This window comes from Heloderma suspectum, chromosome 3 (genome assembly GCF_057233095.1).
Source record: "Heloderma suspectum isolate Gila_16-S chromosome 3, 16-S_ref, whole genome shotgun sequence".
NCBI classification, from domain to species: domain Eukaryota; kingdom Metazoa; phylum Chordata; class Lepidosauria; order Squamata; family Helodermatidae; genus Heloderma; species Heloderma suspectum.
In genome coordinates, this window is record NC_139460.1 from 216,955,022 (window position 1) to 216,978,339 (window position 23,318).

General features: G+C 42.2%; 1 protein-coding gene across 5 annotated transcripts in view; it reads left to right on the top strand.

The window, feature by feature from the left end:
- MCU (mitochondrial calcium uniporter) overlaps nucleotides 1–23,318 on the top strand; it is a 126,708-nt gene that overhangs the window by 98,915 nt on the left and 4,475 nt on the right. Inside the window, exons 2-7 of one of the 5 annotated variants that reach the window (XM_084845598.1) lie at nucleotides 4,372–4,441; nucleotides 9,230–9,400; nucleotides 10,944–11,048; nucleotides 17,301–17,461; nucleotides 19,586–19,789; nucleotides 22,363–22,479. In XM_084845598.1, coding sequence (XP_084701724.1) covers nucleotides 4,372–4,441; nucleotides 9,230–9,400; nucleotides 10,944–11,048; nucleotides 17,301–17,461; nucleotides 19,586–19,789; nucleotides 22,363–22,479 — 828 coding nt within the window. Of the gene's footprint in view, nucleotides 1–4,371; nucleotides 4,442–4,979; nucleotides 9,401–10,943; nucleotides 11,049–17,300; nucleotides 17,462–19,585; nucleotides 19,790–22,362; nucleotides 22,480–23,318 lie in introns of those variants that run through there. The other 4 variants (XR_014789383.1, XR_014789381.1, XR_014789382.1 and 1 more) reach the window with 4 other exon arrangements.

A 23,318-nucleotide genomic window follows, 5' to 3' on the forward strand; every position in this document is an offset into this window, starting at 1 on the left:
TATCTCTGTCCAGGTAAGGACGTAGTTGGTATACCAGCCTAAGCTGATAAAAAGTGCTCCGTGCCACTGAGTTCACCTGTGCCTCAAGTGACAGTTCTGGATCCAAGAGCACCCCCAAACTACGAACCTGATCCTTTAGGGGGAGTGCAACCCCCTCCAGAACAGGTTGAATATCACCTAGCTGGGCAGACGAACCACCCACTAACAGTACCTCTGTCTTGTCTGGATTGAGTTTCAGTTTATTGGCCCTCATCCAGTCCATTACCATGCCCAGGCACTGATTCAGAACAGCCACTGCCTCACCTGGTTTTGATGAGAAAGAGAGGTAGAGCTGGGTGTCATCCGCATATTGATGGCACCTCAGCCCACACCTCCGAATAACCTCCCCCAGCGGTTTCATGTAGATGTTAAACAGCATGGGGGATAAAATAGAGCCCTGTGGAACTCCATGGCACAATTGCCATGGCACAGAGCAATAACCCCCCAGCACCACCTTCTGGAATCGGCCATCCAAGTAGGAGCAGAACCACTGTAGTGCAGTGCCTCCTACTCCCAACCCAGACAACCTATCCAGAAGGATACCATGGTCGATGGTATCGAAAGCCGCTGAGAGGTCCAGGAGAATCAACAGGGTCGCACTCCCCCTGTCCCTCTCCCGGCAGAGGTCATCCCACAGGGTGACCAAGGCAGTTTCCGTTCCAAAACCAGGCCTGAAGCCCGATTGAAATGGATCTAGATAATCCGTTCCATTCAAGAGTGCCTGGAGCTGTCCTACAACCACCCGTTCAAGCACCTTGCCCAGGAAGGGAATGTTGGCCACTGGCCTATAATTGTTAACATCCTCTGGGTCCAGGTTAGGCTTTTTCAGGAGTGGTCTAATTACTGCCTCTTTTAAAGCGGCAGGCACCACTCCCTCTCTCAAGGAGGAATTTACAACCTCCTGGACCCAGCCGGACAACCCCTCCTTGTTTGATTTAATAAGCCATGAAGGGCAAGGGTCAAGCACACAAGTAGTCCATCGGACTTGGCCAAGCACCTTGTCCGTATCCTCAGGACTCAGTAACTGAAACTCATCCAATAAAACTGGACCAGATGGTGCTCTGAACGCCTCTACCAATGGAACTGCATTAATGGTGGTGTCCAATTCATGACGAATCTGAGCGACTTTATCTTCAAAGTGCCGTGCAAACTCATCACAGCGTGCTACTGAGGGTTCCACCGTCTCTCTCCCTGGTCCAGAATGTAACAGGCCGCGAACCACTCAGAAAAGGTCCGCTGGACGACACTGAGAAGATGCAATGCTGGTGGAAAAGAACTGTCTCTTTGCCACCCTCACCGCCACAGAGTAGGCTTGATAGTGGGCTCTTACCTGTGTTCGGTCAGACTCAGCACGAGTTTTCCTCCACCTGCGTTCTAGCCATCTCCCCTCTTGCTTCATTGCCCTCAGCTCAGGTGTATACCAAGGAGCTGGCCGGGCTCTGCTCAGAGGGAGAGGGCGCTTGGGCGCGATCGTGTCAACCGCCCGAGTCATCTCTGCATTCCACAGAGCGACCTGGGCTTCGACAGGAGCACCAGCCATACCAGCGGGAAAATCCCCCAGAGCCCTCTGGAATCCATCGGAATCCATTAATCTCCGGGGGCAGACCATTTTAATAGGTCCCCCACCCTTGCAGAGGGGAAAGGCCGCCAGGAGTCTAAACCTCAGCAGGAAGTGATCTGACCATGACAAAGGGACAGATGTTAAGTCCTCCACTTTCAGATCACCATCCTCCTGCCCAGTCGAGAAAACCAGATCAAGCGTGTGTCCTTTTATATGCGTTGGGCCGATGACATGTTGGGACAGCCCCATGGTTGTCATGGCGGCCATGAAGTCCTGAGCCGCCCCGGATACAGCGGCCTCGGCATGGAAGTTGAGATCCCCCAGGACCATCATCCTGGTGGTCCTCAACACCAAGTCCGAGACCACCTCCGTCAGCTCAGGCAGGGAGTCTGATGGGCAGCGGGGTGGGCAGTACACCAACAGAATCCCTAATCTGTCCCAGGTACCCAACACAAGGTATAAACACTCAAGATCTGCACTCGAATGAGCAGGAAGCCTGGAGAGGGAGATTGAATTCCTATAGACCACGGCAACCCCCCCTCCCCGACCCTCAAGTCGGTGTTGGTGCTGCATCGAGTATCCAGGAGGGCACAGCTGGGAGAGAGTAACCCCTCCCAGTTCCCCCACCCAGGTCTCAGTAATACATGCCAGGTCAGCCCCCTCATCCACAATCAAATCATGGATGAGGGAGATTTTATTTTGGGCCGACCTGGCATTCAACAGCAGCACCACCAGACCCGAGGGCAGACTGGTAAGACTGCCAGGAACCATCAGATGTACGAAAGTCACTTACCTTGCCCGAAATTTGATTCGCAGTGGGGGGGAGGCGCTCCGTCCCTCCCCCCGAAATTCTGGCTGGGGGGGAGGCGCCCCATCCCTCCCCCCGAAATTCTGGCCGCGGGGGAGGCGCCCCGTCCCTCCCGCCGCAAATCCTGGCTGGCTGGGAACGCAAATGGCGGCGGCCGTAGCCTCCGCCGTTTCCGTCCCTGCAATCAGCCGTGATAGGCTACGTAAATGTTTACATAGCCTATCACAGCTGAGTTAAAAAAAAAAACCCGCACGTACACAAATGGCAAGCTATTTGCGTTCCCCTTATTTTTGCCGTAGTCTACGTAAATGTTTACGTAGATTAGACGTGCCAAAATAAGGAATGCAAATGGCGGCGCCCATGGGCGCCGCCATTTGCGTACGCGCGGTTTTTGTTTTTTTGTTTTTACTCAGCCGTGATAGGCTACGTAAACATTTACGTAGCCTATCACGGTATTTTTTTAAAAAATCTAGCCGTGATAGGCTACGTAAATGTTTACGTAGCCTATCACGTTTTTTTGGTGTTTTGTTTTTTTTTTACTGGAAAAGGCGGTGGCGGCCGGTCGGAAGACCAGCAGCCGCCGAACCGCCACCGAACCGCTGCCAGGGACATTCGCACAGGGTAAGTCCCATCCCGGGGGGGGCGGGGGGGCAGACCGTTTCGCCACCGATTTTGGGGGGCCGAATGCGCTGGCATTCGGCCTCCCCGAGATTCGTGGCGAAATTGTCTGACATCCCTAGTGAAGACCCTTGGAAGATTGCTGCAGCTACTTCTGGAATTAGAAAAAATGGCATTCTTTTCTAATCAGGAAAGTAGCCCCTTGAATCTCATCCATGTCCCCACTTCAGACATTAAGTTTATTCACAGAAAAACAGATGGGAAATATTTCAGAATATAATGTTGGTGCTGGCTGTGTGTAAATATTAACCGCTATATTTCAAGACATCTCTTCTTTTTTAGTCACACTAAGGTGGATGCCCTAACAAGATATTAGAGGTGTTATAGATACAGGTTCAACACAATATACAACTTTATTTTTGAAATGTTCTTGAAAAACAGTGGCTTCCATTAATAATTTAATTTAGAAATTAAGAAGTTGCACAGGTATATGGCAATGAATACAAGAGATTTCAGATGAATTTATTAACTGGACCTTTGTGAGGGAGAGATTTTATTCGGTAATTGTGTTTGCTATGTCTCTAGCAAACTGAAACTCAAATTTCATTATCAAATAAGTGAAAATCATTAAAATGCTGGAAATTTTAAACTAAATTGTTTAAATTCTGTAATTGTGTGGGATGGTTTTAATCACACAAATGAACAAACGATTTAAGGCAGAAATCTGCAGTGTATGTAGCTTAATCAATTCTTCCGAGTAGCCCCTCTTAAGCTTTCCCTAATATAGATACTCTCACCCACGAACATTTTTTTCCTTTCTGCTTCTGCAAGCTTGCTTGTATTAAAATGTGTTACACTGAGCAATATGGTTAGCTGTCCTGGCTAGGATTCCTAAAGGGATTATCACTTTGATTCTAAATGTGTTAATAATCCATTCTGTTTGCATTGTACATCTTCTTTAGATAAGCTCTATTCCTGGAATCTTTTTTGCGGTCTATTATCACACCCCCTCCCCACATTTGGCTTAAAATGGAAATTTGTTCTCAAAGTACTGGTTGGCAAAACTGCTGCTTAAAGATTTCATGACCCCTAAATTATTTCTTCCCCCCACCTCTAAATCAGGTGAGCAAATTTTGTAAGGTATGAGAACTGGCTTGTGAAGAATATCCATACCGAATGACAGATGGCAACAAGAGGTACTGCTCTTGTAAGATTCTCCTGATTTACTGTCTTTCCTGCAGTGGATAGTAGGATGTGGCTAGACTGGTATCCTGGCATGGGTCATCTGATATAACGGAGCATTTGCTGTTTTATTAATAAATCTTGCCTTGTGTTCGTTTTGTAGGCACACCAAAGGTTTCCTCCATGGCAGACCTTGAAAGTGGTTTATTGCAGTACTGTAGTGCCCTCTGATGGTGAGTACAATAAACAAATTGGTTAATAAAAGATTTCTTTTCAAATGTTCAAGAGTTATGTATGTGTCTCATTTTAATTAGGAATGTAACTCAGTAATTTTTTCCATGTAAATTATGGCAAGTGAGATCAAGTAGTAGGCTGAAACAGTTCAAAATTTGATGAAGAAGTTTGCTTGTTGAAAGAAATTACAGCCATGCCTACCATGGTCTTTCTACGCTACTAAATTACAAGAAGTGTGTGATTTTCTAGGTCAGTTTTCATTTCCCTGCTCCTTGTTTAGATAAGGATCTTTCTTCATGATTATTTGTTCTTGGTGACTTAATGGCAGCTGTCATTCCAAAACATCACTTGCCAACCTAATTTAGGGCTGTCATTTCAAGGTCACACACCTGTGTCTTGAAGGGCAATCATATTTTTTTCTTATAGAGACTCAAGATGTTGTGTAACTATGCTCGGTCTTCTTCAAAAGCTAACTTAAATATATAATTTAATTTTACATCTATTCATCCTCATTTTTTCTTTGTTTTGCAAATGCAGATTTAGCCTAGGAAAGCCTCACAAACAGTGCTCTAAAAGCTTTTGCATTTCCTGCATTTTTCTTTGAATTTGGAACCTGTACAGCTAGAATGCATATATGATCTCAAACTGGTATTTTTCAGCCTCCTCTGTTGTACATTCACACCATCTACAATGTATGTATTCCAGATGAAAATACATTATTGGTGTCACTTTGATTGTATTCAATGTATGTATTCCAGATGAAAATACATTATTGGTATTCCTTGATTGTATTCACTTCCTTCCATCATTAATTAGTGCTTATGAGTGGTTGTGGTCATTCAGAATAATCTGTGAACTCCTCCCCTACTGTCTGCTAGTGGATCATCTGGTCCTGAGAATTCTGCAAAGGAATTCTACGGTCAGCCTGGTTCAACCAGAAATGGAAATAAGACATGGAGTCTACAAAATTGTACAGAAACATTTTGTCTGACAAAAAGCCAGTGAATGCTTCATGGAACTGCAAAAGCCAACTAACCAGAATAATTAAAAACAATTAAACAAGCCTTCACAGTCCTCTAAAGGAAAATTATAGTACCTGCTTCTTGTAGGCAAATTTTTGGTTATGTTCCAGGATCCTAAAATGTTGCTGCATTCTTTGAGCTGTTATAATAAGATGAAGCCATCTGCCCAGCTAGATGTTGTGTGTATGGATTAGGCTTATATCTTATTTTTGCTGTTTGTATGTAATGTAATGTGTATTTGTTGCACTGTTGGAAAACTTGAAAATCCCATCTTTAAAGTATGCTCAAATATCTTTTAAAAATACTATTTTTATTACGTATTTTTTGAAAATTCTATTTTTAAGAATTAAAAATGGATTTGAGAACTCATTTTAATAGTAACCTGCCATTTAAAACTATGAAAAAGTGAAATGCTATCAAAAGTTATGTGTTTCCAAAACACGGGGGGTACTGCTTCAGTAGTAGTGTGTTAATAAAACTTGGTTCAAGGAAAAAAGATATAACTGGTTACTCAAATGAGTGGTGATTCTTGCTAGGTTTGGAGTGTAAAATGACCATACATGCCTTTAGTAACTTAATACCTTCAATAGGGAGCAGATTTTAAAAAGTGCAAGAAACATAATCTCTTTACCCAAATGGTAGAAAATTCTTTGGTCTAAGAAATCACTAATGGTGGGTGGTGGTTGAAATTACTTGCCGTAGTATTGAAGCATTTTGGTAGTACCATTGAGTAACATGAAGAAAGTCTTACAAAAGGCAATGGTGGCTATGTTTATAAGAAAAAACTCCAAAATCCAGTTGGGCAATACCTTTTATTTGAAGCTCTCTAGCACTCTGATGATGAGTTCTGGCATACGCAAAAGCTTGCTCACTATTTTCTGACATTTTGGTTGATCCTAATAAAGGTATTGCCCAGCTGTGGATTTGAGGATCAAGTAAGTGTGTTGATAATGAAGGGTGAGACATTCACACTTCAGATGTTGTTCTCTATAGATCAGTGTGTTGTACATGTTGAGCTTGTGAGGCAGCATTTGCTTTTTAGATACAGAATTTAATTGCCATCACACACAGACTTTAAGTTCCTCAGGTGAGTCCTAGAACCAACTGCTAGGGAGTTGAAGTGGATCTAGTGGTGTGATTGAACAGCTGTTTGCTATGCTGGAAGCCTGGATGCTAGTGCTTGCTATAGTTCTGTATATTTCCTGTTCACCTTATTTGTAAGATAGGCAGACATTTTTGTGGTGGTTTGAACATTAGAGGAGTATATATAACAGAAGAGTGGTGTGTGTAAAGTGTGTGTGTAGGGGTGGAGGGTGAGAATAAAATTATTGCTTTGCCTGAACAATTTTCCTGTCTCTATAGACGGGAGGTCATTTAGCCCAGTTCCCTCTTTGAGAACCAGACAAGTAGGATGGTCTTGAAGTTACAACAGCTGAGCTAATAACAATACCAAATTATTCTGGATGGAAAAAATGAACAGGGAAATATATATCCAATCACAGTAAAGAACACTACATAGGCTAGAAGCCCAAACGTCCAGGCCCTCAAAGGGGATCAGAAATGGGTAACTGGGATCAGAACATTCTCCTGTCTCTAAAGAAAAGAAAAACGTACAACTCAGACAGAAAATCTTACTTTCTCTTTCTAGAAGCAAGAGAGCATTCTACTTAGGCATGTGAAAGAGCAGTAGATCCTTTAGTTCAGCAAGAAGTATCTACCATAAAAATTGTATTTGAAGATGTGGCTAGACACCCAGGTTAAGCCTTGCGCACCATTTCCTCTGTTTCTGAATATCATATTTGAGTGTCTATGGTTATGATGCAAAATCCGCATCACTCACATGCAAGAGGGGGGAACTTTAGGGGAACCCTGAAGTTTGCAGAAGTACATTAAAAAAAATTAAGGGGAGGGCAGAAAGCACCCCAAAGAGCATGTGTTTCCAGAACAGGGAAGAGGAGAATATGCATGGAATGAAAGTCTATCCAGGCTGTTAACCCAAATCTCAGCTAGAACTCAGGACATGGACACAGCTTCTCCCTCACACTTTTGAAGCCACAGATCAAGCCGACTGGCACCGTCCGCTCCTGCAAAGTCCCCCCATCTGAAGCAGAACACCGTCCAGCACTTGGCAGCCTCCCACCTGTGGAGATACTCCTTTTGAAGCCACAGATGGTGTCGGCAAGGCAAACCTTGAGTTGAGCAAGCCTGGTTCAGCCAAGATAGCATGCTGTGGCTTGCCAAGAACCAGAATGTAAATGCAGAAAAGATGGCATGAAGGAAGGGTATGTGCAGCTAACCAAGCCATGATTCAGCATTACATCTGAAACACCACATACTGACATGCTCTTACTTGACTTAAATAACACAGGCAGAGCACAGTATTTGCAGATGGGCTTGGTTCTTGCCATGAAAGGACTAGGACCAGCCCATGACATTTTTGCCGCCTGAGGTGAAGTACCAAGATGGCACCCACTTTATGTTCAGACTGGCAGTTGAATCTTACTCCCAACACTGTTGACAGGACAGCATCCTCCATTGCATCTAAGGGCAGCATGCTCACCTAGGGGCCACTGGGCAGGTTATGAGGTACCACATCTCTGTCCTACAAGACCTTGCTGCTGCTCCCCATCATCTGCTGTGTGAAAGAGTTGCCTCATTCTGCTCAATGGTAGGGTCACCCCTTCCCTGCACACACAGCTATGTACAATTCTCCTTATAGTGGCTGGGGTCAGAAGAAGGGGAATCTAAGGTCCCAGGCCTGAACCAAGCTATCAGTAGTTTTAGAGGGGCTTAGGTGCCCCATAATACTCTCTGATTTTGGTTCAGAAGGCCACTGTTTTCCCTAACAGGCCTCTTGATTTACCAGGATGAGTCAAAGAGCAATAAGGCCAATGGTGCGGCCTCAAGCACATTCCAGACTAATGAGCTAGAGGGCCTTATCAGGATATGCCTGGGAAGTGAAGCTTGTTTGCCTTAAAGCAGCTAGGTGTCTGTAGTGGGAAAGTTCAGATTGTTTTCCTTTTGAACAAGCACTGCTAGTCTATGATGGGAAAGTGGTAGATGGATGCTAATTAATACTTGCTGCCGTCATGCTGCCTCGCTGCTGACATGTATGCTATAAAACCCATTTTATCCCATGGCTCTGGGTTCAGAGAAGCTGTCTGATCCAACCATTGGGTACTCCTGTGTGCTGATTGTACTCAATAAAGTATCTCCTTGTAAGTAAACCTGGATCTGATTTATCACTATCTTGGCACCTCTAAATTAAGAGTCCAAAGCCTACTGCAGGGGCAATACAGGGAGGATCAGTTCCTGTGTTCTGTAGAAGGGGGGTGAGCTTTGATATGGATGAATGATTACCTTATCCTGCATAACGTTTCTTTTGAAGAAAGAGGCATCCAACTTGGGGATCTGTGCTCAAGCTACTGCTACAAGGAAAATGAGTCTTCAAGGGAGACACTCCCCAAGGACATGAAGTGAGTTTGGACAAGACCTAGAGGCCTGACCTCATTGAAGCTTTATATGGAGAAATGTCAGATGAATAGCTAGCAGTATTCAGAGAGAAATTTGCCTGGAAAATCCTCCTAGGACATCCACCAAGGCAGAGACATGTCTCCTCTAAGTACTGGGCTTCAAGATGGCACCAGTGCTGGGGATTTTTTGAAAAGGGAAGGCTCTGTTTGTGTGCAATCTAAAGACTGGCTGCCTGAATAGATCTATTGAAAAGAATCTATTTTAACTGCCTATTTTTTTTTACCCCCATAGACGTTACAGTGGTTTACCAAAACGGGTTACCTGTAATATCTGTGAATCTTCCATCTCGCCGTGAGCGCTGCCAGTTTACACTTAAGCCTATCTCAGACTCAGTTGGAGTATTCTTACGGCAACTACAGGCAGAAGACCGGGGAATTGACCGGGTTGCAATTTATTCACCAGGTACTGTTGAATTCAATACAAAGTTAACTTCTGCTCTTGTCATCTGCACTTACAGCTCCTTTGCTTTAAACTACCCAAACTGCCTGTAAAATGGATACAGACACTAACTCAGATTAGGAATATTGCACTTCTTTTGAATGTGTGGTAATACTAACAGTGAAAACAAGAAAATCTGCACCTTGGAAAACGTTGGCCTTTGACAGTCTTTTTTTTTTTTTAATAGGCATGCCAAAGATTGATTGATTAATTGATTGATTTTATGTACAACATTTATATACTGCTCCACATCTAAACAGATTCCAGAGTGATGAACAATAAAAGATAAAAAGAAAAATGTATCAGGTTATTTAATAATAGAGGTCTTAAGGTTCTGGTAACTTTAACTAACTGCTGGTTACGTTTTATTTCTTGGGGAATATTAGATGTGCTATGATTTAGACTGCTTTCTCTCCAAGGTGATTAAAACTTCAGCATTAATGAACCACTTACTCTCGCTGCAGCTAACATAGTTACATTTCACTTCTCTTGGTGTTGCATGTTACTACACCTACAGTGGCTGATTCTGAATGAGAAACTGTTATCTTCTTTGTTTCTTGGAGAATGAAAGGTGGAATGCAGAAAGCCTACATAAAATTTTACCACAAACGAACTGTGGTTATCCAGAAGGTTAACCAACGGAGTGGCTTAACTGTACATGAAGACAGCATGACCAGTGTGTTAGAATGTGGGTTGTGCCAAATTTGTGTAATGAGAGAGGATTTCAAAGTAGAAAACCAGTGGATAGCAGGGGAGTGCTGAACCCTTCCCCCTCCTGCCACTTCTTGCTCACAATCCCCTCCGCCTCAGTGTTTTTCTCTTGGCAATGCTTGTTTCTGGTCTTGCGGTACCACTGAGAGAAAAACATCTGGGAGCGGGGAAGTGGTTTTCAGGTAAAAAGAAATACACAGGGAATGGGTTCAGCTCCACTTTAAATCCCTACCCACTTTATACAAATTTGGCAGTGCTCTTCATTCTAACACACAGGTCTGTCACCATCAGGCAGTATCCTAAGCTGCCCATGCACCAGCAGGTCCTAAAACTAGTGCAATGGGAAATTGAGGATCCTGAAACAATTGTTAAGTGCTCATTTCCAGAATAGGTCAGATCAGGGGAGCTCTCAGAAGGGAGTTCAGCTGATGTGTCCTGATCTGGGAACAAGCATTTCCGCTTGTTTCTGAGCTTGTTTCAGGAGCCCCTAGTTCCAGTTATGCTCGCGACAGGTCCCGCTGGCACAACAGAACTAGTGGAAGCACAGTGGCAGTTTAGGATATTGCCCATCATGTATAATTAAACCCTACAACCCACCTCGTACCTCGGACAGCTCAGATTCTGGGACACTTCTAGTTTACAACTTTGAGACTATGGAATGCTCTCTTATATTGCAAATTAAATGTGTGTTTTTACAAAGTATTACACTGTAATTTGCACTGAAAGCAGCATTTTAATATTAATGTTGGTAAGGCACATCTAGCTCTTAATAAAATATTCCTGTTTTACCTTACAGATGGGACACGCGTAGCGTCTTCAACAGGCATAGATCTTCTACTCCTTGATGATTTCAAACTAGTAATTAATGACTTGACTTATCATGTTCGTCCACCAAAGAGAGGTAACAACTTCATGCAATTGGGATATATTTCCGGAAGTCATTTTCAGGAAGATCCTTCATCTAACAATTTAAAAAGATAATTTCATCTATGGTGGGAAAGACGATGGTTCATCTACTGCAAACCTATGCACTCAGAATTCTGCACAGATCATGCTAACTCTGACCATCGTGATGTGGAGATAAATGTGAAAATATTCAAGCAGCACCTCCAACTCTCCAGTGTCTCAAGGGCAAGGCTACTGTGTCCTGCCTAACTATATGCCCCACCCCCCCAGTCTTCAGTCACTTTTCCCCCTGCACACATGCACCCTTACTTGCCACATTTCATTCATACTGCTCATCCTTGGGTTGTTTTTAATCCCAATTTCTGTAAGAAGTGTTTTGTACTGAAAAAGTGGCAAACAGTCCAGTAGAAAGAACCCACACTCTAGGTGACAAATCACTATCCTCACACACATGAGATTTCTCCAGGGTATTGGTAAAAGAACTCTTGTAGTGCAAGATCCCACTAATAAGAATATCGATCATTGAATGTGTGACAGATATACTGGCCTCATGGTAACTTGACTTCCTGTTGCAAAGGTTGCAGGTACAATAAGGCAGCTAGTTAGCCAACTAGGGATTATTTGGGAAGGGTCAGTGGTTGTGATACAGAGAGGCTTGGATTTGAAGAGCATCAAGCAGAATTCTACTCATGGACAAGGCTTTCCTGCCCCTTCCTCCCAACTGAAGCCCCCAGCACCCCCTGAAAAGCCCATCCTGAGGGTCAGTGGATGCTCAGGAATGGAGTGGGATGTAACATGGGAGCCATGGGAAATGGAGGTGGGAGACAACAGAAATCTCGGACCCCCACCCCCAATGTGAACTGAAGTGCCTTTCTGCTCATGTTATACATGTTTGGATCCAGAACATGTGAATTTAGATTTGCTTTTTAAAAAGCCAGTTATAATACAGCATCACTAGGGCAAAACCAAGTATACTAATAAGACTGCTATCAACCACATGATCATGATGGTGACTGGGACTTTGAATATGAAAAGACAACAAAAATGATGACAGGCAACATCACCTGCCATCTGCTGAAATCCGGGGTCCTGATTTGGCGTAAGGGTCAAGGTCAGCAGGCAAACCACGTGCCCTTCACAATGTTGGGGACTCTTCAGGTTTGGTTTTGCTACTGGGATGTGGCTATGAAATTATTACAGGTGTAAGTCACCAACATGGCACTAAAAAATGCTGTGCCCACAAATAATGGGGGAAGAATGGCACAATTAAAGAAGCCAAAAGTAAGTTACACTTTTGAGAAGAGAAGCTGTTGCAAAATATTTGACCAGACAGAAGAGGGAAGGACAGTTCTTGATTCAACTTCAGTGGAAAGATTTTCTGTTTTAAAGGTGACCTGACTAATTTAACTTTCTATAGAACTAATCTGAGTGTGTGTGTGTGTGTTAAAAAAGTGAACAGCTAAGCCTAAGGCTGGACCAAATCCTATTGAACATTCTTCCATAGTCATTTGGCCTCCTTTCTGTCTTGCCCTAACTACCATGATAGTTGAGTAGTTCTGCTCATGTTGCTTCCACTTGAATATCTTAACAGTTTTAACACTCTTTGCACACGTTACATTACCAGTGTCACCAATATGGTTTCATTTTGGTGTTGAAGGAATGCAACATAATCAGGATGTTTCCTCCCAGTCTGATTTTGCATTCCCAGCCCAGATGCACCACCTCTCCTCCTGGCCTGTCCATTCCCAGCCCCATAAGTGCATATGTTCTGTCTTTCTGCTTCTTGTGATGAAAGAAGTGATCAGTCCTTTCAGATTAGTACTCTGAAAGGACTGTATGTATGTAGTAATTTACATAAACTATGTAGTAATTTACATAAACATGCACCTGTTAAACAAAGATGGATTCCTGTGCCCAGTGTTTTGGTACTTAATAGGAATTATTTGAATAGCCTTTAAAGGCTGCTCCATACATTCTCTGCAGAGGCATAATTTCCTTGCAGGAAAATAACATAAAGTATGAAATCTTGAGCAAATGTACCTTGCACCAGGTGTATGATGATTCACCAGACCACAGCCACCTGGCAGAAAAAAGCCTCACGGCCTGATTGAGCAGCAACATCTACATGTTCTCATATACTGAAATTCTCAGTGTAGGGGAAAGAATATATAATTGGACACATATATGACCAAATATCCCTAGTGAAAACTGAAGAACGCAGGAGGTGGTGATAGTTTTTGATGGACTGGTGTTGCATCCACTTCCAGGAGTACGTTAACTTCATCTGGTGTTCAGCAGTAAGATTACCACTAGTGACACAGAGATGTTGAATGATCACATGCTCCTTTATAGAAGTTAATAGCGGAGGTAGTGTAACATTAGTGCTAACTGGCTGCATTAGTGCCTCTGGCCAACAAAAGATCATCCCGTACATCATACAAGTTTTAACTTCTGGGTGATCTGGGTTCAAACCCCAATTAGCCATGAATCTCGCTGGGTGACCATGAGCCAATCACTATCTCTCAGCTTAACCTACCTCACAGGGTTGTTGTGAGGATAAAATGAGGGTAGAAGTATTTACACCACCTTGAGCTCCTTGTAGGAAAGGCAGGATATAAATGTAATAAATAAATATTAGCTACTAAGCCTTAATCAGAGACATGCTTTCAACAGTGGTAGTATAACGCGTATGTTAAAATTCATGCCAACAAGTGGTGATGCCCATAACATCTTCTCAGTTTTATAGAACACATTTTTAGTGCTCCATGAGGCAAACCTGGGCTGTTCTCATGGTGTTTCCTGGGATTTCTGAAGGCGTCCTCTTTTATTGCCTTGGAACTAGCCTGGCAACTTCTAACTTTCAATGCCTTGTTTGTGTATCTACTTAGAAGTTCCTTATGCCAGGTACTTGTCTTGTCCACAGTGTATTTAAGACGATATTCATACATGGTGGCTTTCGTCCCTAACATCACAGGGATGATTGCACACTGAATCAGATGGTGTGATACCTCAGTATGTAAAGTATACTAGATTATAGTTTACTCTTACACACTAACTTCATCATAAAGAGCAGGACATCCATGCATTCATATATATACACTGTGTTACGTTGCCTTGTTGATATAAATGAGCCAAATGTATATGTTCAGTTTGGTTGTTTATACACACTGCTACAAGGCTACTATGTGATCTGCATCTTGGACCCAGATAGGTTTTTTTAACATTATAGGGAAAAATACTACTTCAAAAAGCAATAATTGAATTTGGAGATAAAGTGAAGGAGCTTATGATAAGGTCAGAGAAGAGTTGGATGTGAAATATCTGGCAGCATAGTAAGATTAACTTAGACCAGTGGTTCTCAAACTGTGGGGCACGCTCCTTTCCGGGCATGACGCACCTGGAGGCAGGTGAGGTGTGAAGTGTGGTGGGTTAAAATCCTAAGGTAGATGTTAGTATCAGCCAAGATTTGTGTGGGTTGAATGCTCCCTGGCAAAGGAGACCTTCTGATCCATATTAAATTTGTGTGAGTGACTGCCTTATCGCCACAACGTGATTTGGGAAAAAGGGAGTTTAGAAGAAGAGCTGCTGCTTTCTTATGAGTTTCCCTGTGCATGGCTTTAAGAGGGTGGATCAGGAAGAGTCTGCTTGCTTTTTATCGCAAATGCCAGTGTTGAGATTAGTACCTCAAGCCACACACAGCAAGCAGCAGGCTGTATGAACACAGTTGCCTGCACATAACTGCGTGCAAGGATCTCTGCATACTCTCCTGTTGAACACCTGGTTGCGGCAGATGGTGGGTAAATTTGGAAGGGAGAAAAGCTTCAAAAAGTTTGATAAACACCAACTTAAACAAAACTAGGGTTAAATTGGAGAAGGGGTTGCTTCTAGAACGTCTTTGCAGGGAAATACAAATACATAGAACTTTTAAAAGATTCAGATTCCAAACACTGGAGATAGATGCAGAAGTGGCAATGTGTTGCTAGTGTTCTGTTCAAATAATTTATCCATTGACCTAAAATTAACTCCTCCATCTTCTGAAATAGAGCGTTGTCTATATAGAGGTGAGCATAATGCAGACATGTGTAAGAATAGCAACAATAAAAAGGACCTTTATTAAAGTACTGTACACAGTGTAAAGGTACTTCCAAGCTCCTTTACAGTTCTTTTGACTTAATTTTTATTCTACTTTTTATCTTCATAAATAAAATAAAAAATACCAACAACATAATCACCATCTACAGTTTCCAACATTACAGTATTCTTGAGGACACATCAACAAAAAGATGAAAGAACAGGAAAACAAATGGAACAAGAAAAAGTATCAAGAGAAAAGAAAAAAAAGTTACATATTACACTTTACAGTTCTGAAAGGATTCTAGCACAATCCTATACATGTCTATTCAGAAGTAAGTTCCACTGTGTGAATGGGGCTTACCCCCAAGTGACTGGGCATAGGATTGCATCCTTAGTCTGTCTCATACCCTGTGTATAGAACAATTTTTCATAATAGGTATGAGAAGTACACATCATTAGGACATTAATCTGCAAATAGATGAATGACTCATCTTCCAATGTAGAGGTGCAATCTGGAGTTAACATTTAATTCCAGATATAAAAGCTTTCTGAGAACAGAGGAAAGTAATTCATTTCATTTCATTTATATGCTGACTGCCTTTAAACAATCGGCCCTATATACCCATAACTATGTAAGTGTTCTTTCACTTTTTCCTTTAGGGTGCTATTGTGAGAACAACAGTAGTGCTAGCTTGCTAGTGTGGAAATCTCAACATTAGTTTCCTAAGATGTCAACTGATTACTACCTGATTCTGGAAAGAAAATGTTAATCATGTGTACCAGTTCCATTGCTTTTCACCTGTGTATAAGTCAAATGTAGCATAAATGCTTCGATATTTTGAAGCATTTTAATATAATGCTATTTTTTAATTTGTAAAAACACTGAATTGGATCCAGACTTAGTTATATATAGGACAGACCCATAAAATCAGTAAGACTTCAGTTGGTTGTGACTAACATAAGGCCCGTTAATTTCAGTGTTCCTACTCTTAAGTATGACTAGGTTTTGACCCCAACCCTTTGCTGTTTACACTTCTTGTCTTGATATAGAACATTAGAACTTCCAGGTATTGCCGTGGTTCAAATGTTGTGCTATCTCCATCTGTTGCTCACTGTTGTATAATTGCTGAACTGATGTCTGTCAAACTTGGCTTATTTTGTAGATTTCACTGAGATTTAACAAAGGCATGCTAAGCCTGAAGATTGTGTGCTGAAATTTACTGCATGCAAGGTTCTATATCTTTTAGTTTGCATTATCATGACAAAATCTATAATAACCCATTTTAAGCCAGAAACTTAACAAAGCGTTTTTATCTTAATAACCTTAACATTTTTGTCGTTTCTACATGCTTCCAAACTTCCAAATAATAGTGAAACCAAGTAGCTATAATAGGTTTCATGGAATGTGGAGATTATCAGATAGGAGTTGATTTCACTGTCCTGTTGGCCTTGGACTTGTAAGTGCATCTTCTGTTTGATACTGGGATATTTTATTCTAGTTGATCATGCTAAAATGTTTGTACAAAAAACACCAGTGCTGCTATAGCTATATTAAACTGATTTGAGCCAAGCATCTATTGAACTGAAATCATCATGAATACTGAGTGCTAAACACTACCATTTCCAAAGCTTGACAGTTTGCCTATTACACTACTGTTCTTTCTGGGCTTTGCTGCAAAACCAGTATGTGCCCAGGCTACTGGAAGCCTCTGCTTTTATCTGTGGGAGCTGCAGGATTGGCTTTGAGCTTAGGGAAGTGGAAGAGAGTGCTATGTGAAGGCATGGCTTAATGGTTAAATTAGATTCTAAAAGTCTAAACTGAAGTCCTGAGCCTTCCTTTCTCTGTACGTGGTGATGAAAATGGTTCCAGTGTAGAATGTTTACAACTGAAACTATTCATATCACAGGAGATGCAAGTACAAGCAAAGTACTAACCCTTTGACTTTTAGGAGCTTCAAAAAGCATGGTTCTCCATGTTAGGTGTTTTTTTTAAAAAAAAATTAAGTCTTCAGTTAGTCTTTGTTTGAAACCAAGGTAGTGACATTCTCTATTTCACTTGGTTCTGTAAATTTCAGAGCAGACGCAACTGATTTGTTATTTTGGTTCTGATAAGTTGCTGGGACAATAAGCAGTGTGAAGAATAAAATATTAAAAGGTCCTTTTGCTTGTTTAGATCTCTTAAGCCAAGAAGACGCAACCACGCTGAATGATGTAAAGACATTGGTTCAGCAGCTATACACTACACTGTGTATTGAAGAACACCAGCTGAATAAGGAGAAGGAACTAATTGGGCGGCTAGAAGACCTCAAACAGCAGTTAGCCCCCCTGGAGAAGGTGAGGACCTCTGTTCCATTAAGCTACATTCCAGTTTGCTCTAACAAGTGAAAAAATAGCATAAATTGTATTATACAGTAACAGCAGACACAATTGAAACGGTAGAGTTCAATAGCTTTTTTGTTGCTAGTAGGAGGATTTGGTGCCTAAGGGAAACCTATTTTATGCAGTGCTGTCAGGTCTTTATAAAAGCACCACAACATGAAATGTGTTCAAAGTGAGTAGTTTTTCATATACAAAATGAAAACTGTTGGGCTACTGTTTCAGGGTAAACTGACATAAGATCCTTTCAAGGGGAAATTCTCTATACATTCCAAACCACTACACATACCACAGAAATCACCTGTCGATTTTTCAAGCTGTTTCATCAAAAAATACCAAGGAAGAGAAAATACCAGCTCAGTTGTGATCCAGTTTTGTTTGCCCATCATTCTTGTTCTTTCACATTTACAATATATGCATCAATGTTAAAACTACATATAGAATGTAAAACACTAAGGCCTGGTTTGTACTTAACATATTCAGGTTGTTAAACTATGGTATAGCAAGCCAGAAACGAATGTCAGGCCCACATGTTCACCCCACTTGTCTGTGCACTGACTTTGGTGCGCCAATCCTGGTTAGCTTAAACTACAGTTCCCCATTATGTCCAAAATAGGGAACTGAGGTTTAATATCAGTTTACTAACCAGAATCTTAAACCATGGTTTGAACATGGGTTAAGATCCTAGTTAGTAAACCAGTATTAAATGACAGTTCCCCATTTCAGATGTAACTAGGATGGGTGCCCAGAGCTAGTGAGGTTGGGGAGAATGTGTGTAAGGACACTTATTCTTACCATGCTAGGCCATGGTTCAGCAAGCTGGGAATGTTACATCTGAAAGGGCCCTAATACTATGTTTCATCACATTCCTGGGGAGTCAGTGTTCCATGCTCCATTTCTGAGTTTTGTTTTCCCAGCCAAGCAAGTTCCTTATTAGAGGAACACTCTTCCCTGCAGCGTTTGAGGAATGTTGTCACTACCATGGAAGCAGATTTGCTTCACCATGATGCTTGAAATGACAGTCTGAAGCCCTTCCCAGCTAGCAGTTTTATATCCAAAGATGTGCTTTACAACCTTCCGTGGGGCAGATAATCTGGCTGGGAAAGTCTCCTTCCAGAGTTCCATTTCAGACCAGAGGCTGGAACCTTTCCTGGCAGTGGAAGAACTCACGAGTAAACATCTCAGCCTCCTGGTTCACACACAGATTCAGGTGCTTATTCACAAGTAAATATTGTGGTGTTATTTGCCTGTTGTGAGCATACCCAGAAAGAACATTATAAGAAATTTCAGGGAGAAGACACAGAAGGGGAGATAGTTTGCCTGCCCACCAAAAAAGAAGCTTGGTTCTGAAAATGCAGCATTAGAAGTGAAAATGGCATTGGGCAATCTTTAAAAAAACACACACCAAAACACTGAAAAGGGCCCATGACATGCAGGCATACCCATTGCAAACCAAGGACAGGAATCAGTCATAGTGTGACTGGCAGCTTCCCTCCCACCCTCATCCCTTGTTTTGTATGTCTCTTCTTATCTACAACTGGCAGAGCAATCCTACCCCCACTCGGACAAGCATGCTTGATGGGACAGAAGTGCCCATCCACCCGCGGAAAGTGCCACTTCCAGTGGGGCTTTTGTCAGTTTTAAGCCCCAAAACAGGGCATTCCAGGGATGGCTTTAAGTCTGCAGGATCCAGTTTCCCTTTGCTGTCCCAGGAGGCCCCAGGATTTGGCCCATTATCCATACTGTCCCCACAAGATTGCTCTGTAAGTGTGTTCCCCTTCTTTCTGTATATTTGAAAATTGGGTGGGGGGAAACTTAATAAAACATTTTTTTTTTTTTAAAGAATGAAAAGCTCTATAGCGGGGCATAGGTATTCATCAGGAATAAATGTTGTTGCACAAAAGGAATGAAAACTCAAGTCACTTTGTACTTGAAATATGTCAGTCTCTCAGACTGCTATAAAAAGCAGTTTTATAATATCAGTATTGAAAACACTGGTCTTGATGTATGTGCTTATTTCATAACTCCTTTTAAAAGCAACTGTCCAATATCGTGCTAGTTCTGAACATTTTATTCTTGCAGGTTAGGATGGATATCTGCAGAAAAGCAGAGAAGAGAACCACCTGGGTGCTATGGGGTGGCTTGGCTTACATGGCCACTCAGTTTGGGATTCTGGCCCGGCTCACCTGGTGGGAATACTCTTGGGACATTATGGAGCCAGTGACCTACTTCATCACGTACGGTAGTGCCATGGCAATGTATGCATACTTCGTAGTAACGCGTCAGGTGAGATCTGCTTTTGGTTTTATTCAATCTTATAGGAAGTCCTCTGAAAATCATTCTCCTAAATGTTACTTTTCCTCATCCATGCTGCATAGTACTTGCAAACCAGAGTAAATACTGTGTGTACTTCTGAAGCTTTGGCCTGGCTCACACATGCCCTCAGAAAGTGGTGAATATGCAACACCGAGTGATGACTTGCATGTGTGAGTGAGCCGTGACAGCTATAGCTTCGATATCCCCTCAGATACCATGCTTTTCAGTTGTTGGTTTCCATTCAGCCATATCCCATTCAGACGCTAAGTGAAGAGAAATCAGATGGTATACATGTGTGAACTGTAGCAGTATCCAACGGGGCACTTATGCGCCGGCCGATTCCCTTCTGCCCCATCACTTTCCTTCTGCAAGTGGTGGGTCCTGCTAATTCCATTGCACAAGCGGGACCCACCACTTATGCAATGGAGATTTAGCACTTCCTAGAGGAAGCCTTGAAATGAGCGGAAACACCTTATGCAAACTCTGCTGACCTGTTCCATTCCAGAAACAAGCATTTTTGCTCAGTTCAAGTTGCCCTTGGGAAGCGCTAAATCACTGTTGTGCAAGCAATGGAGGCCATTTGCACAATGGAATCATGGGGTGCAAAAGAGTTGGCAGGGGCATAAGCATCCCATTGGATACTGCCCCTGGTCTTTAAGCTTCTAACTTCCTGTTCTAGCCAATCCTCCTCAAAGATTATGGTGATCTGTTTTTCCTTTTATATTTTTGTGTCTTTCTTCATGCTCCCTGAGGAGGCAGAATGTACCAGGGTGAAAGACTGGGTGTTCTGGAAACCTCCTCTAGCTATTGCACATCACTTGCCAATTTTTGCTCTCTAGCTTTGTAGGGTAACTTTCTCAACTGATAACTGAAATTGTTTTGTTATGAGACCATTTTTTTTTTTGAAAATGGAAATGAAGGTTTATGATGTATCTGCACATTCCATGCTAGAGCGGTAGATTCTATGTTGATCCCTCCAACCATGGCCACAACTTCCAGGCTACTTTAGAGTTCTTACTAAGTTATTTTTCTAAGGGTGCAGTCCTATGCATGTTTAGACAGGAAAAAAGACCTACAACTCCCAGCATTCCACAGCCAGCCTGGGAGTTGTAGGAATTTTTCCGTCTAAACATGCATGGGATTGCGCCCTATGTTTACTTTCATTTAGAGTGTGAGCCAGAAATCACTTTTTAGTCCAAAGAGTGTGTCCACAGTACTTTTTTTTTAACGGTAGTAGGATATAAAGATGTCAGAGGAATCCGTTGGGGGTTAGACCTCGGCGTGTTTTCTCCAGCTCAGCCCCCCGGACTCCACGTCGCTCATCTATGAGCTGGCCAGACTTGTTGTGTGACAAGTTGAGCCAGCTTGTGTTTTGGGGGGGGGGGGTATTTGTGCAAATCATGGCTGTAAATATTTATGGAAACCACGATTTGTGCAAAATTACAGGCATAAATAGCATAATTTGCTCAAAATTGCAGATGTAAATGGTCTAATTAGAATTAGACCATTTATGCCTGCAATTTTGAGCAAATTGCTCTATGGCTATGATTTTGCGCATATTGCAATTTCCGTAAATATTCACAGCCATGATTTGCAGGCTGAGCCACGGGGCTTTTCCCAAAATCCGGGAACTTTTTCCATTAAAAAAAAACAAAACATAAATAGAAATGTGCGCAAATTGTGCTCTGCAATTTGTACACATTTCTATTTACATTTTTTAAAAGAAAGCATTCCCCCCCTTTTTAAAATCTAATCTGCATCGAGTTGGGCCAGCTTGCGGATTTTTCCTTTAAAAAAAACGTAAATGGAAATGTGCACAAATCGCAGAGCACAATTTTGCACATCTCTATTTACTTTTTTTTTTTTTTTTTAATGGAAAAGGTTTCTGGATTTCGGGAAAAGCCCCGTGGCTCAGATGGGTGCTCAAAAAATCAAGCCCCCAAAGGGGTGGATTCCACAGCGACAGACATCCCTAATTCCAGGACCCTGTCAGTAGAGCTAGCAAGTATTTACCCAACAGCTACCTTGGCCTCTGGTGCAGTTTGCATTACATTTCACTGAGGCTCACTGAGTATTAACTTAGCAGGGCAAATTCCATCATAAACCAAGGCTTCATTTACTGACTGCTGTGGCTCTAATGGGCTACTGCATGTTGTCCTGTTCAGAGTGGCTAAGCTGCCAAAGCTTGCTTGCCACTGTATCGTAGAGAAGGCAGATCTGCAGTCTACAGCGTGAATAAACCACCATAAAGCTCAATCCTAACCATAAGTAAGATGATGAGCTGGGGAATTGCAGCCTCTTCACTCTGATATGCCAAAGATATTTGACTTCATACCTTATCACTATTCAACTGATAACTTAGGTTTATGACTGTGCGTCAAGTTTGATGTTCTGTTCTGCATTATTCTGTTCCCATCTTACATTTAGTCAATGCAGGGACTAGCTGATCTGCAGTTCTGTCCTCTTCCCTCACAACCCTTTTATTAATAAAGAATAATTCATGACCTGATAATTCTTTTTTCATTCAATCTCACATTCTGCAGGAGTATGTATACCCAGATGCCAGAGATAGGCAGTACTTATTATTTTTCCATAAAGGAGCCAAAAAAACGCGTTTTGACCTAGAAAAATACAACCAACTCAAGGATGCTATTGCTCAGGTAATGAAAGTGGGGAGCAGGAATGGGAGGAGATGAACTACTCCTGTGTTCAATATTGATTGATGCACTTGGCTCACCGGCTCTTCTGGCAGACATAATTTTGACACAGATACCAGTGGCTGATTAAACCTGTAGGAATACAACTTGGGAAGAAAGTAACTACCAAACCCCAAACCTTTTGCCCACTATTTGCAAGCACTTGTGGTGGTGGTGGCCAACTCCATGTTGCCAGTAGGCCCCAGATGGGGATGCAATATGTGCAAGAGTTTCATGCAGTGAATACATGACAAATGGTCATCTGAGTTGCCCATGAATAAGAATTAATGTCCCCTTTCCTTTCATCCTTGATGTAACCTGGAGCTGAGGTTCTACAAACTGTATAACATTGCTTCCCAGATAGTGAGTCTGTTGAAATCCTTTGGGTAGTGCACTATGTTGGGCCATAGAAGTGAACAAGGAAAAGATGAGGAAATTGCAAACATGGGTGAAACCCCTGCCAAAAGCATTGTAGGCATGCTATTCTGTAGAACCCCGGATTTGTGTGGGTAATCTCCAGTGCATGGCATCTGATTTTTAGAGTTGCCAGTTGTCCATTCTTTTACTGATCCAGCTAGTCAAACTACATTCTGTCTAATATCATGTTCTAAAAATCCCGTGAACTTCAGAACTGGCCGAATAAAGACTTGGTTCTCTTACACCCATGACTTGACGCACCATGCCTTGGTTCTTAGCCCCGTCAATTTCTGTCATGCTTTGACCTTCCAGTATTTTTGAAACAGGGTTGGCAACCTTGCTTATCTGCATGAAATGCTGTTTTTACTGCCACTGACATTATCTTG